The sequence below is a fragment of the Vidua chalybeata genome, chromosome 19 (genome assembly GCF_026979565.1).
Source record: "Vidua chalybeata isolate OUT-0048 chromosome 19, bVidCha1 merged haplotype, whole genome shotgun sequence".
Lineage (NCBI taxonomy): Eukaryota > Metazoa > Chordata > Aves > Passeriformes > Viduidae > Vidua > Vidua chalybeata.
In genome coordinates, this window is record NC_071548.1 from 1,056,564 (window position 1) to 1,069,945 (window position 13,382).

Here is a 13,382-nt window from a genome sequence, read left to right on the forward strand (position 1 = left end):
CCTTCGGCTACGCCGTGCGCGTGCTGGACGTGTTCCTGCTGGAGGGCCAGAAGGTGCTGTACCGCATCGCCCTGGCCCTGCTGAAGCAGTTCGGGCTCTCGGCGGCCCCGGCCGGGCTGCAGGGCTCCGACGTCAAGGCGGAGCTGCAGGCTTTCGTGAGGAACATCGCCCAGCACGTCACTGCGGACAAACTCCTGGAGAGAGCCTTCGGCATCCGGCTCTTCTCCCGCAAGGAGATCTGGCTGCTCCACATGGCCAACAGGAAGGCCTTGGTGGAGAGGGGCATCACCGTGGTGCAGAGAAGGTGAGGAGAGCTCCGCGCTCCCCAGCTCTGGGGCTGAGCTGCCAAAATGTGAGTTCCTGTGGAGAACCCCCGCGGGAGCTGCAGGAACCTCCCGCAGCTGTGGCTGTGCTGGGCCCTCGCAGCCCCTGGGGGACCCTGCCAGGGGACACGGCACAGCCAGAGCTTGGGGTCCCTGTCAGGGGACAGGGCACAGCAGAGCTGGGGTTCTCTGTCAGGGGACAGGGCACAGCAGAGTTGGGGTTCCCTGTCAGGGGACAGGGCACAGCAGAGCTGGGGTTCCCTGTCAGGGGACACGGCACAGCCAGAGCTGGGGTTCCCTGTCAGGGGACACGGCACAGCCAGAGCTTGGGGTCCCTGTCAGGGGACAGGGCACAGCCAGAGCTGGGGTTCCCTGTCAGGGGACACAGCACAGCAGAGCTGGGGTTCCCTGTCAGGGGACAGGGCACAGCAGAGCTGGGGTTCCCTGTCAGGGGACACGGCACAGCCAGAGCTTGGGGTCCCTGTCAGGGGACAGGGCACAGCCAGAGCTGGGGTTCCCTGTCAGGGGACACAGCACAGCAGAGCTGGGGTTCCCTGTCAGGGGACACGGCACAGCCAGAGCTGGGGTTCCCTGTCAGGGGACAGGGCACAGCAGAGCTGGGGATGTTGGCAGAGAGCTCACGTGCAAAGGGCAGGACAGAACCTGCTGCAGGGACTGTGCCCCGAGAAGCAGAGGGGCCCCAGCCCGGCCTGATGTCCCTCCCCTGGCAGGCCGTCCTTCCACCTGGCCGTGGACATGCAGAAGTTCAGCTCCAGCACGGTCACGGCGCAGGAGATGCGCCTCGTCTGGTCCTGGATCCCCGAGCGCTTCTCGCTCTTCCCCCCGCTGCTGCTCTTCTCCACCTCCGAGGACGGCTGCAGCCTGCAGAGGTGAGGCCTCACCTGCCCCCGGGGCCGGGCGGCTCGGGCGTGGGGAAACCCGGGCAGGGCTTGCTGCTGGAGAAAGGAGCAGCACGAGTGACCTGGGCCACCTCTGGGGCTGCTGGGGACCCTCCTGGGCTCGATTCGGGCTCCTGAGCGTGGCTTAGGGGAGAGGGCAGAGGCTGGCCCAGATGGCCACCAACCCCTGGCACCGCCCGGGGCACAGGGAGCCCTGTGGGTGTGCCAGGCAGGGATGTCCCTGTGTGCCACACCGTGCCAGGCACGCTGTGAGCCAGGGACAGGCAGCACGCCCTGCCCAGGGCTCCAGCTCCCCCCGAGCCCACCCCTTGTCCATCTCTGCAGGTTCTACAGGTGCTGTGAAGGCTACGAACCCACGGTGCTGCTCATCAAAACCACCGAGGGGGAGGTGAGCGTTTCCCAGGCAGGGCTGGGGAAGGGGACAGGCTGGGTGACCCCACGGGCACTTCTTGGAGCACCCACGGGCCGTGTGGTCCCTGTCCTGCCCCGCCCCGGGTCTGTCCCAGCTCCCAGGACAGAACAAACCGCACCTCTGGCCACCAGGACACACCTGAGCCGGGAAACAGGAGGAGAGTGAGGGGGAGAGAGGCCACGAGTGAGACCGATCCATCCCCTGAGCTCCCTGTGCTCTCTCCCAAGGTGTGCGGGGCGTTTCTCTCCTCCGACTGGGCCGAGAGGAAGAAGAGCGGAGCCACATCGGGCTTTTTTGGGACGGGAGAGTGCTTTGTGTTCACTGTAAGTCCCGGTTTGTGTCTGGGTCTGTCCCCTCGTTGCTGTCCTGCCAGGACACCCTGTCCCTTCCCTGCCCCAGGCCCAGACCTGGAGCAGCCCCTGGCCCCAGCCCCCGGGCAGCAGCAGCAGCACCTTCCCAGGGTGGCGCGGTGCCCCGGGGCTCACCAGGTGTGTCCCGCTGCCCAGGTGCGCCCCGAGGCAGAGAGGTACGAGTGGGTGCTCATCCAGAAGCCGGAGCTGGCCAAGGCCGTGCCGCGCTCCCGGCAGCGCTCGCCTTCCCCCGCTCCCGAATCCCTGCTCGGCTCCTCCCGGGACAGCCGCAGCTCCAGCCCCAGCCACCTGGCCGTGCCCTCGCCGCAGAGGAGAGGCCGCCTGTCCCCGTTCCTGGCCATCAGGCACTTCCTCCTGCCCTCCAAAAGCGCCTCCATGTTCATGTCCGGCTCCCGGGACGGGATCGTTATCGGTAAGGGGGGGCGGCATCGGCAAGGGGGGTGGATATCAGTAAAAGGGGTGGATATCAGTAAAAGGGGTCGATATCAGTAAAAGGGGTGGATATCAGTAAAAGGGGTAGATATCAGTAAAAGGGGTGGATATTAGTAAAAGGGGTCTATATTGATAAGGGGGGTCGATATCAGTAAAAGGGGTCTGTATTGATAAGGGGGGATCCCTGTCGGCTCCCCGCAGCTCCGGTTGGGGATATGGGGTTCAAGTCCGGGCAGGCCAGGGCAGCTCCCCTTCCCCAGCCCGGGGGCTCCTCCCGAGAGCCCCAAGGGGAGCCCCGCAGCCCAAACCCTGGCGGGCTTCGCTCCCCGGGGCTGGAGCGCCCCTTCCCAGCCTTCCCTGGCTCCGTGCGGGGCGGCCGGAGCCGAGCGTGGCATCGGCCGGGGGTCAGGCTCGGCCTGGGCGGGATCTCGGTGCCCCCGGGGCCGGGGGTTCGGCACAGGAGCCGCGGTGGGTCGGGAGCCCCCCGGAACAGCCCGAGCCCCTTCCAGCGCCGGGAGCGGGGCCGGGGACCGAGAGCGAGGGGCGGGCGCGGCCCCGCCGGGCCCGGGGGAGCGGGGCCGAGCCTGCGCTCGCTCTCGCAGGTGGAGGGGGAGGCCAAGCGCTGTCCCTGGACGCCAGCCTGCTCCGGGGACGCACGGAGCACTGCGAGACCTTCGACAACCCCCCGCTCTGCCAGGAGAACTTCCAGGTGCAGCTCTTGGAAGTGTGGGGCTTCCAAAACGCGTAGTTCCCGCGGGGACACCCCCGTGTGCCCCCCGCGGGCACGGGCACGGGGACCCCTCCCCGCGCTGGCCACCCCCGGCCGGGCTGTGGCCACCTGTGTGACGGCTCTGCTCTCCATGGTCCCCTCCGTGGCCAGACCGGATCGGATCAGAGCAGATCGGGCCAGATGAGCCCTCGTGGTGCTGTGCAGAGAGGCTGAGGCAGTGCCAGGACCAGGACCAGGACTGCAGGCGCTGCCCCTGGGGACATTTGAGGGGTCCCCTCCCGCAGTTTAGACCCGGCCCACTCCACCCAGTCTGGGCCAGTTTGGGGTGCTGGAGTTTCTCACACCTCCCTGGCCCGTCTGCAGCGTGGGGCTCAGCAAACCAGGGACAGCAGGGCAGATTCTGTGGGAATTCTGAGGCCAGGCTCCAAAACCGAGCTCCAGAGCTCACCAGAAACGCTCTCAGACCTGCTTCCCCCCAGCCCCAAGCCCAGCAGAGCCCTTCAGGCCACCCAGGGAGTTCTGCAGCCTCCGTGGGTATCCAGGGCTGCCTGGGATCCACCAGCACTGGGAGAAACTCTCCTTGTCCCTGGCTGGAAGTGCTGCTGGTGATGGCAAAGCCCTGCCTGGGGTTTGTGGGGTTCCTGAGCTCTGCCGAGCCTTTGCTGTGCTACAAGGGACCCTGAAAGGGATCCTTTCTTCGTGCCCCTTTTTCCATTGCTGAATAAAGTTCCAGACTCTTGGAGAATTCCAAAAAGGTCCAGCACAAAGACACGGTGGGGGAGCAGTGGGGCTGGGAGGCAGAGGGGACCTTGGTGGGGTATAAGGAGATCTGGGCCCTGCTCTCAGTTCCCTGGAGAGGGTCAGCAGCCCAACCACTCACCCCATGGCCCCACAGCACCTCAACCCCTCACCCTACAGCCCCAGGGCAGCCCAGCCCTGCCACCCCCTGCCCACTTCCCTTGACTACGGGTCTTTACTGAAACCCAGGGAAACTTCAGCCCCTGTGAGCTCTGAAAGGAGCTGGAATATCCATCAGCTCATCCCTTTGGGGCGTTTCTGCTCCTTGTCCACACAAAAGTGTCTCAGAGCAGCACAGGGCCCCGCCTGGCTCACCACTGCAGCATTCTGGGCTCCTCTGGGACATGCAGCTGCCGGTGCTGGCACAAGAAGAGCAGCCCAGGAGTGGCTCTGAGCAACGGGGAATTTGTGAAGGGACAATCCCACCCTGCAGGTCTGGGTCACCCCCTGCCCCCGCAGAGTTCAGGGACAATTGGTCACTGGCTTGTACCACAAATTGCTACAAAAAGCACATTTTGTGACGGTCAGAGCTGATTTCCCTGGGGATCTGGGGGGGCTGTGGATGCTCTGGTCCTCCCGAGGGCCGGGCTTGGCGATTCTCACACTTCCACACGAGGGGGGCAGCGCCGAGGATCTGTGGTGGCTCCCTGGTGCAGTTACACTGTAACAGAAAGGGCTCCGAGTGTCCCAACCATTCCTTTCTCATCCCAGAACTGATTCCCACAGGGGCTGTCTCTGGAGAGGAAATGTCCACTGATCATTTGGGGTGAAGGGAGAGGAGAGGAGACACGTGGGGTGGGGTTAACAGGCAGTGCCTCCAACCTCCTCCTCCTGCTGCCTAAAGCAGACGTTTCTGCTCAAAGCCAGGATTCTGGAGCTCACCTTTCCTCCCTTCTCCTCTCCCTTCCTTCCTCCCTGCCCTCTTCCCTCGCTCTCACCAAGTGCAGCTCTCAGAGCCCTGAAATGGGAAATCCCTCGGGTTCCTGCAGCCCGGGAGAAGTTCCCGGTACGTTTTTATCTTCCACCACTGCCAGATCCATTTTCATCCCTCCCATTTCCCTCTCCCAGCTCCGTGCAGTGATTCCCCTCCCACCCACCTGCTGCACACACAAACAGCTCCTTGTCACTACGCTGTCACCAGCTCCTCGTGGAACCACATTTCATGTCCCCTGGCAGGAATTCCCGGCTGTAGCAGAGCCCTCAGTGCCACAGGAGGGGTTTTGCAGATGTTTTTTTCCCAGTCAAACCCACAGCATTTATCAAAACAAATGTCTTTCCATCCTTGTTTTCACACAGTTTAGTCCCTGGAATTGCTAACCCTGGGCCAAGGGTTGGTTTTGTTCCCCCCCTGCAGAGCTGGGTGATTCCACAAGGCATCTTTGGACTTTTCCTTGGAAGTGCAGCGGGTACTGGGAATGGGAAATGCCCCCTGTGGTGGCCCGCAGAGCAGAGCTGCCCTGGGCTCAGCAGGGTCTGGCTGCTCCAAAGGGGGTTTGGGGATGGGCACTGCCCGTCCCAAGAGGGAATTTCCCCTCCCTGGAGGGGAGCTGGGCCGTGCAGCCCCCCTGGCGGCACTGTCCCTCCCTCCCTGGGGGATTGTTTTCACCACTTTGTTGTAACTTATCTGAAATAACCAATCCCAGGGTGGTTTGGGTTGGAGGGCACCCCAGAGCCCACCCAGTGCCACCCCTGCCCTGGCAGGGACACCTCCCACTGTCCCGGGTGCTCCAAACCCCAGAGTCCAACGTGGCCTCGGGCACTGCCGGGGATGGGGCGTTCCAAAGATGTGTTCTAGGGAACAAACATCACCCTTTATCCCTAAAACCTTGCTCACACTGGGAATTGTGAGCCCCTGGCTCTCCATGAAACTCTAAACCTGGAATCCACAGCCCCCCACGAGGAGTTTATCTGTAAAGAAAGGGTTTAGATCTGCTGGGGGAGGGGAAGATGTTTATTGAAAATAAGTCGGGTCAACCTTAAAGGAACTCTGCCTTCAGCTAGAGGAGAACGTGTTTATTCCCTCAGGCTGATCTGAAGATTCCTTTGTTTCTGTTTTGAGAAGGAGTGGCAGAACACTTCAGTGGGTGATGATGATGCTCCTTGTTTTCCACCTACGTGGAATCTTCTGTACGTGCATTTCTGTGAGCTCCATAAATACTGGGATAAACAACAAAATTGGTTTTGATCCCCGTCACAGCTGAGCAGCTCCAAGGCTGCCGAGGCAAACGGGGATGCACCACTGGAAATGCATTTCCAGAAAGGGTTGATTTGCACTGAAAGAAAATTAAAAGATATATTTAAAGGAGGTGAGCTGGAAGAGCTCACAGGAGATGAGAGCGGGACAAAGAGCAAATATTCCTGCAGGGGAAGGGGTGGGCAGGCAGGGTTTCTGATGGTGTTTTTATTTATAATCACACTTCAAAGCATCGGGTTCTTGCTGTAAGGAGTAAATAATGAATGGAGATATTTTTAACCTCCTACACAGCCTCTGTGTTTCATCCACTGATGGGGCTGCCTGGCTGCTGGGGCAACGAGAGCACTCCGAAGATCTCCCTTTACTCCGGGGGACCAAAGCGCAGCCTGGGCAGGACAGAAGAACAATTCTGGAGTTCAAGTGGAAAACAAACCCTGGGGAACTCTGTGGAGTCAGCCTGGGAGAGCTGGGGGTGCTCACCTGGAGGAGAGAAGGCCCCAGGGAGAGCTCAGAGCCCCTGCCAGTGCCTAAAGGGGCTCCAGGAGGCACTTGGGAAACGGGACACAGGGAATGCAGGGAATGCAGGGAATGCAGGGAATGCAGGGGACACAGGAACACAGGGGACACAGGGAATGCAGTGGACACGGGGGACACAGGGAACATGGGGAACAGAAGGAACACGGGGGACACAGGGAACACAGGGAATTCAGGGGACACAGGGGACACAGGGAATGCAGGGGACACAGGGGACACAGGGAGCATGGGGAACAGAAGGAACACGGGGGACACAGGGAACAGAAGGAACACGGGGGACACAGGGAACACAGGGAATTCAGGGGACACAGGAACACAGGGAACACAGGGAGCAGAGGGAATAGAGGGAACACAGGGAGCAGAGGGAACACAGGAACACAGGAACACAGGGAACACGGGGGACACAGGGAATGCAGGGAACACAGGGAACACGGGGAACAGAAGGAACACGGGGGACACAAGGAACAGAAGGAACACAGGAACACAGGGAGCAGAGGGAACACAGGGAACACAGGGATCACAGGAACACAGGGAACAGTCTTCCCCTGCCCTGCTCCTGGTTTAGCTCGGCCGTGCTCTCCTGCACTCGAGGGCTGTGTCCAGGTGCCCTCCTCCAGGATCCTGGCAGGCTCCAGGGACAAGTGGCAATGCCTGCAGGCTCCAGCCAGCCCCGGGCTCTCACGTTGCCACTTCTGTGACATCTCCTCTGGGAGCTCCCCAGGGGAGCTGTGGAATCGTGTTCATCGCCTGTAGCTAAATCCATGGATTTGCTGCCGGTTCTTTTAGCTTAACCTGGGGAATGGATGCTGGTTAAGAGACTTTTGAAGGCCCTTTGTGTTACTGGCCCACTTTCTGGCCACAGCTCCCCGGGAGCTGCTGGTGAACTCTGCTGGGCACCGACTCTGCTTCAGCTGAAGAGGAATAATATCCCAATTCCCCTGGAGATTAGCCCACCCTGCCGAAATCAAAGGGATATCTGAGTATTCCCTTGCCTGTGGGGAAAAGAGGAGCAGGCTTAGGCAGAGGAGGGAAGGTCTAGATTAGAAATTAGGAAGAAATACTTTACTACAGGGCTGATGAGGCCCTGGAACAGAGAGGCTGTGGACTCTCCATCCCTGTAAATGTCCAAGGCCAGGCTGGACAAAGCTTGGAGTAGCCTGGGACAGTGCAAGGTGTCCCTGCCCATGGCAGGGGTGGGACTGGATGAGCTTTAAGGTAACTTCCAACCCAAACCATTCTGGGATTCTCAGATTCCAGGTGCTGCCAGCCTGGTCTGGAATTCCCCAGATTTGCACAAGCAGCTGGAGCAGCAGCTGTGGGGCTGCAGCTTCCTCAGCCCCTCCAGGTGATCCTTTTCCTTACAGCCGAGGTAACTTTCAAGCATTTTTACAACTAGAGGAGACTCTGTTTTTGTGTTTCCTGTCATGCATTTACCAGACAGCCCCCAGAGCACTGAAGAAATGGGTCTGACTCGGGCAGGGGGAGCAGGAGTTTGCTGCTCCGTTCAGATGGGCGTGAAGGATTCCCCACTTCTGAGAATCACCGCGGCTGTTGTTGCAACACTTCCGTGTTGTCGCTGCCACCTTTCCGAGAGGCTCCTGGCACAGCCTGACTCGATCTGCTCCCTTTTGGAGGCTCTCTCGCTTCCACTCGTCTCTCTTCCCTCCCCCACTTCTGCCCTGCCTTTAATGAATGACTTGTTGTGTAAATTCAGTCTTCTGTGTTTATTTTAATTTGTCTGCTCCTGATTAAGGAAAAATTCAGCTCCAGCTCCTGGCATTTACTGGGAAGCTCTTTCGAGCCTTTAACCCCACGTTCTCAAAGGAACCCAGGGATGCTGGGGCTGCTTCTTTTGCAGTGTCCAATTTAAACTCTCTTCAGAGACCTGGTTCTGGAGAGTGCAGTCACTGCTAAAAATGCCGGGGAGTTTCCAGCCTGGCACACTCAGGTTCCCGGGCGCTGGCCTGATTCTTCAAACAGGCTCCAGATTTCCACAGCAGAAGTGCTTATTACTAGCTCCGTATCACATCTAGGACTAAAAGCAGCAGCTCTCAAGTTCTGTTTGTGTGAAGGTCAGCGCAGGCAGCAGCCTGGGAGCTGATACAAATGAAGGATCTCTTGTGGGCATTGGAGACCTGGGAGAATTCTGTCATCAGTTAAAATGCAGCAGAACGCTGCAGCCCTTAATGCTGAGGATCTCAGATGTTTTAGTTAATGGAGATGATTTATCTCTACACCTGCTCTGACAGTTCTGCTAGGCAGTGGGGACAGGCATTTAAAGGTGTCATTGCTTGGTTTTCCTCACGTGCCACCAGAAGCGTTTCCTGCTCACAGCACAGCACAGGTGGATCCTTTCGGACTGTGCCCCCCTGCTGTCCATCAAACACTGAACAAATCCTCTTCCTCCTGCCTGAAAATCCCCTGCTCTCAACAATGGAGCCTTCAGCACGGGAATTCAGCCATTCCATCCTCTCCTCCTGGAGCTCTGAACCATAAACACTCCAGCAGGTTCCACAGGCTCTGCAGCAGAGCTCGCAGCTCTTGGGATCCAGGATCCAACCGCGGGAATGTGGGACAGGCTGGCAAAACCCCTGGGCCTGTGTGGGGGAATGAGGAGGGCACTGGAGCCTGTGAGAGCCACCCAGGGGTCCCAAGGAGCTCTGTCACTGCCAGCTCCCCGTGGGGCAGAGTTTGGAGGTGCAGAGGGGCAGGGTTTGGAGATCAGGGCTCTGCCCCACCTCAGCAGAGCCATTCTGTCCCCACGGGTCACCCCAAAGCTGTCCCTGCAGGAGGGGGAGGATCCAAGGACCCACTGGAGAGCCAGAGTCCTGTGTTGCTGTGGCTGCTCCCAGAGCTGGGTCCCTACGGGAATTCGAGGCCGCACCCTCCCAGGCTGCGGCTCTGGGGGCTCCGTGGCCTTTCAGGCTGGTGCTCAGCTTGGCAGGACCTGTTCCATCCCTGTCCCTGTGGGCACATCCCTGTCCCTCCCGGCACATCCCTGTGGGCACACCCCTGTCCCTGCAGGCACATCCCTGTCCCTCCTGGCACATCTCTGTCCCTGTGGGCACATCCCTGTCCCTGCGGGCACATCCCTGTCCCTGTGGGCACATCCCTGTCCCTGCGGGCACATCCCTGTCCCTCCTGGCACATCTCTGTCCCTGTGGGCACATCCCTGTCCCTCCTGGCACATCCCTGTCCCTCCCGGCACATCCCTGTCCCTCCCGGCACGCCCCCATCCCTCCCGGCACACCCCCATCCCTCCTGGCACACCCCTGTCCCTCCTGGCACATCCCCGTCCCTCCTGGCACATCCCTGTCCCTGCGGGCACATCCCTGTCCCTCCCGGCACATCCCTGTCCCTGTGGGCACATCCCTGTCCCTGTGGGCACATCCCTGTTCCTTCCGGCACATCCCTGTCCCTCCTGGCACATCCCTGTCCCTCCCGGCACATCCCTGTCCCTCCCGGCACACCCCCATCCCTCCTGGCACACCCCTGTCCCTCCTGGCACACCCCTGTCCCTCCCGGCACACCCCCATCCCTCCTGGCACACCCCCATCCCTCCTGGCACATCCCTGTCTATCCTGGCACACCCCTGTCCCTCCTGGCACACCCCTGTCCCTCCTGGCACACCCCTGTCTATCCTGGCACATCCCTGTCCCTCCTGGCACATCCCTGTCCCTGTGGGCACACCCCTGTCCCTCCCGGCACACCCCCATCCCTCCTGGCACACCCCTGTCTATCCTGGCACACCCCCATCCCTCCTGGCACACCCCCATCCCTCCTGGCACATCCCTGTCCCTCCCGGCACACCCCTGCCCCTCCTGTTCCATCCCTGTCCCTCCTGGCACATCCCCGTCCCTCCTGGCACACCCCCATCCCTCCTGGCACACCCCTGTCCCTCCTGGCACACCCCCGTCCCTCCCGGCACACCCCTGTCCCTCCTGGCACACCCCCATCCCTCCTGGCACACCCCTGCCCCTCCCAGCACATCCCCGTCCCTCCTGGCACATCCCTGTCCCTCCTGTTCCATCCCTGTCCCTCCCGGCACACCCCCATCCCTCCCGGCACGCCCCCATCCCTCCTGGCCCATGTCACCGTGTCACACGTGCTGAGCGCTGCCTCCAGGCCGGCTCACGCCGGGTCCCCGGGAGCCCCGGGCGCTGCGAGCGGCCGTGACCCGCACGGATCCCCCCAGACACGGGCAGCAAAGCGAGCCGGGCCGGGCTGAGCAGGGGCTCGCTGCTCGCACCTCTGCAAGGGGTTTATTTACCCCCGCTGTGGGGTCTGTGAGCTCCCCCCGCCCGGCTGAGCCCCGGAGAGCCCGGGGCGGTTTCTGGGCACAAGCCCAGCTCAGCTCCCCTCGCCACGCCCCGGCTGGGCTCCTGCTGCGGGACCACATCGTCTCAGCTCACAGGGATAACGGGTGGAAAGAGCCTGGAGCCACCTGCTCAGTGGAGCAGCCAGGGATGGAGCAGATGCATTAAACCCGAGTGAAATTGCTGCAAACAAAGTGCAGGAGTTCCTGCAGCCCGGGGTTATCTGCTGCTTTCCCATTCCGAACCGACGGAGCATGGCCAGCTCTACTCATCAGCCTGAGCCCAGAGCCCTGGAAAAGCAGAAATTCCCTGCCTCGATGCTGTCCCTCCTCAAAGAGACTCCCAAAAAAGGCAGGCCCCATGCATCTTTCATGGGGCACTAAATAACTCACTCTGCTATCTCTAATTGAATCCGAGCTGCAGAGGCTGAGGAGGGAGGGCTTTCGAGGGGGGAGATTTCTCTGCCTGCCTTGAGCCCAGAAACCGCTGCAGGCAGGGAGGGCTCAGGGAGGGGGCAGTGCCAGCCCAGGCCGGCTCTCCCAGCCCCACCCGGGCTCCCCCAGCTGCCCCCAGGCCGGGAGCAGGATGGGGCTGTTGAAAGCACATTTCCACTCCACAGCACAGATGTTCCCAGCCCGTGCCAAGAGAGCGGGAGAGGCTCAAAGAAAGCAAACATTGTCCCAGGGCAGAGCACAGCGAGCAGGGAGGAAGGTTTCTCTTTTTGTTTTGCTGTTATTATTATCACGATGATTTGGCAGCGTGGAAATGGATTTCTCTCGGGCCTGAGTCAGTTCAGCTCAGATCTATTCAGGATTTTATCCTGAAATCCAAGTGCCTCCCTGGCACAGGGACTCATGACCATGCCCAGTGCTGTCCTGTCCTTGTGTTTCCCTAATCCAACCCAAACTCTCTGTGTTTTCACGTCCATCCTGGCTGTCTGGTGTCCCAGGCAGTTCATGCCATAACAACAAGGAATTTTCCATCATAGGGACCAAGCGTTTCCTCCTTTCCTCGTGTTTGACGCTCAGATTTTGCCCACCCCACATTTGCTCTGAAACCGAAGCAGGAAATGGCAGCTTGAGAGGCAGGAGCTGGAGAGAGCCAGGAGATCCCAAAAAGGCATTTTAGGGAGAAAGTGCTGACGCAACCCAGCAGTGCCGGATGCTGCAGCGTTGATAAATATTTGATTTAGTCTGAATAGGAAGGCATCCTGTTCAGAATGACCTGAAAAAGAGGGAAGATGACAAATACAGTGCTGCTGAAAGGCAGATTCACACGGCGAGCATTCCTGAGGCTCACTCCGGTGTGCAAACTGCCTTAAACTGGAATGAAGTGGAGTTACCTGTGGGAAAGGCCTGCTCCAGGCCGGGGGGGTGCACTGACAGCCAAGGGATGCCTCTGCCTGTGCTTGGAAAGGCCCTGATTCAGTTTTCAGTCCTTGGCTGACGTGTGCTGTCAGAATTCCTGCACTGGCATCACAGGGGGCAGCTGGGGGGGCTGACAGGGTCCCGGGAAAAACGTTTTCACTACCCAGTACTTCCCAGTCCTGGTGGGTTTGGGGTTTTTCTCTCTCTCTTTTTAGAGCCATTTCCCTTGGCTGTGCTTGTCAGCTCTCCCTTCCCATCCGTCCCCCTCTGACAAACACCAGGTTCTGATCCAGCTCTCAGTTCAGCTCCTGCCTCCGGGCTCTCCACTCCCCTTGCTTTTCTTCAGGCTTTTCCTCACTTTCCTTGAGGAGCTGCTTTGTGTTTCTGGCTCCCCTCAGTTCAGCACGAGGGGAGCTGAACTGAGCTGGGCTCCCTCTCTCCCTCCCTGCCCTGCAGCTCTGGCTCGCGTGGGATGCTCGGGGCTCCAGTGTGCAGCCAAAACCGGGCAGAGGGAAACAACAAGTGCTTTTCTCCTCAGTGAGCCGGGAGCTGCTCTAGACAAACCCGTTCTTCCCACACTGCATGAAGCACAACCTGCCCTTGTTAGAGCATTCAGCGAGGAAAAGCCCCACATCCTCACACGAGCGCTTTGGAGGATCCCAGTTTCCATCTCCTGGGGTCTGCAGCGGGGTTTGCAGTGGGTGGTGCTGGGAGCAGGGCCAGGAACCTGCCAGGCTTCCCAGGGAACACGCTGTGTATGGATTGTCATCTTCAGATAGGGCCAGGGAGCCTGATATTAAGGATGTTTTCCCCAAAGGAGCGTTTTATCCATCAGCTGATGGATTTCACAGCCCTGGCCAGGAGGATGCTGAGAAATGAACTTCAGCACTGGATGCAGAGCCAGCCCAGCAGTCAAACCTCTGAGCTTGGGGGGATTCTAGCTGGAATTTCAGCTCAGCCCAGACTTCCCTCGAGTGCCTGAGCC

General features: G+C 60.3%; 1 protein-coding gene and 1 long non-coding RNA gene across 2 annotated transcripts; one reads left to right on the top strand and one right to left on the bottom strand.

Moving 5' to 3' along the window:
- Positions 1 to 2: 2 nt before the first annotated feature.
- LOC128797806 (TBC1 domain family member 24-like) lies at positions 3 to 3,394 on the top strand (the record flags this gene model as incomplete). The annotated part of the gene is made up of 6 exons (XM_053960702.1): positions 3 to 304; positions 1,055 to 1,213; positions 1,568 to 1,631; positions 1,883 to 1,978; positions 2,162 to 2,438; positions 3,061 to 3,394. Coding segments are annotated over 6 exons (1,044 nt in total), but the record flags the coding sequence as incomplete, so codon positions are not given.
- Positions 3,395 to 6,012: 2,618 nt separating this feature from the next.
- LOC128797498 (uncharacterized) lies at positions 6,013 to 8,298 on the bottom strand. The gene is made up of 3 exons (XR_008434161.1): positions 6,661 to 8,298; positions 6,461 to 6,566; positions 6,013 to 6,259 (listed from the first exon to the last, which is right to left on the bottom strand). It is a non-coding gene; the product is annotated as an uncharacterized LOC128797498 (long non-coding RNA).
- Between the last annotated feature and the right edge of the window lie 5,084 nt (positions 8,299 to 13,382).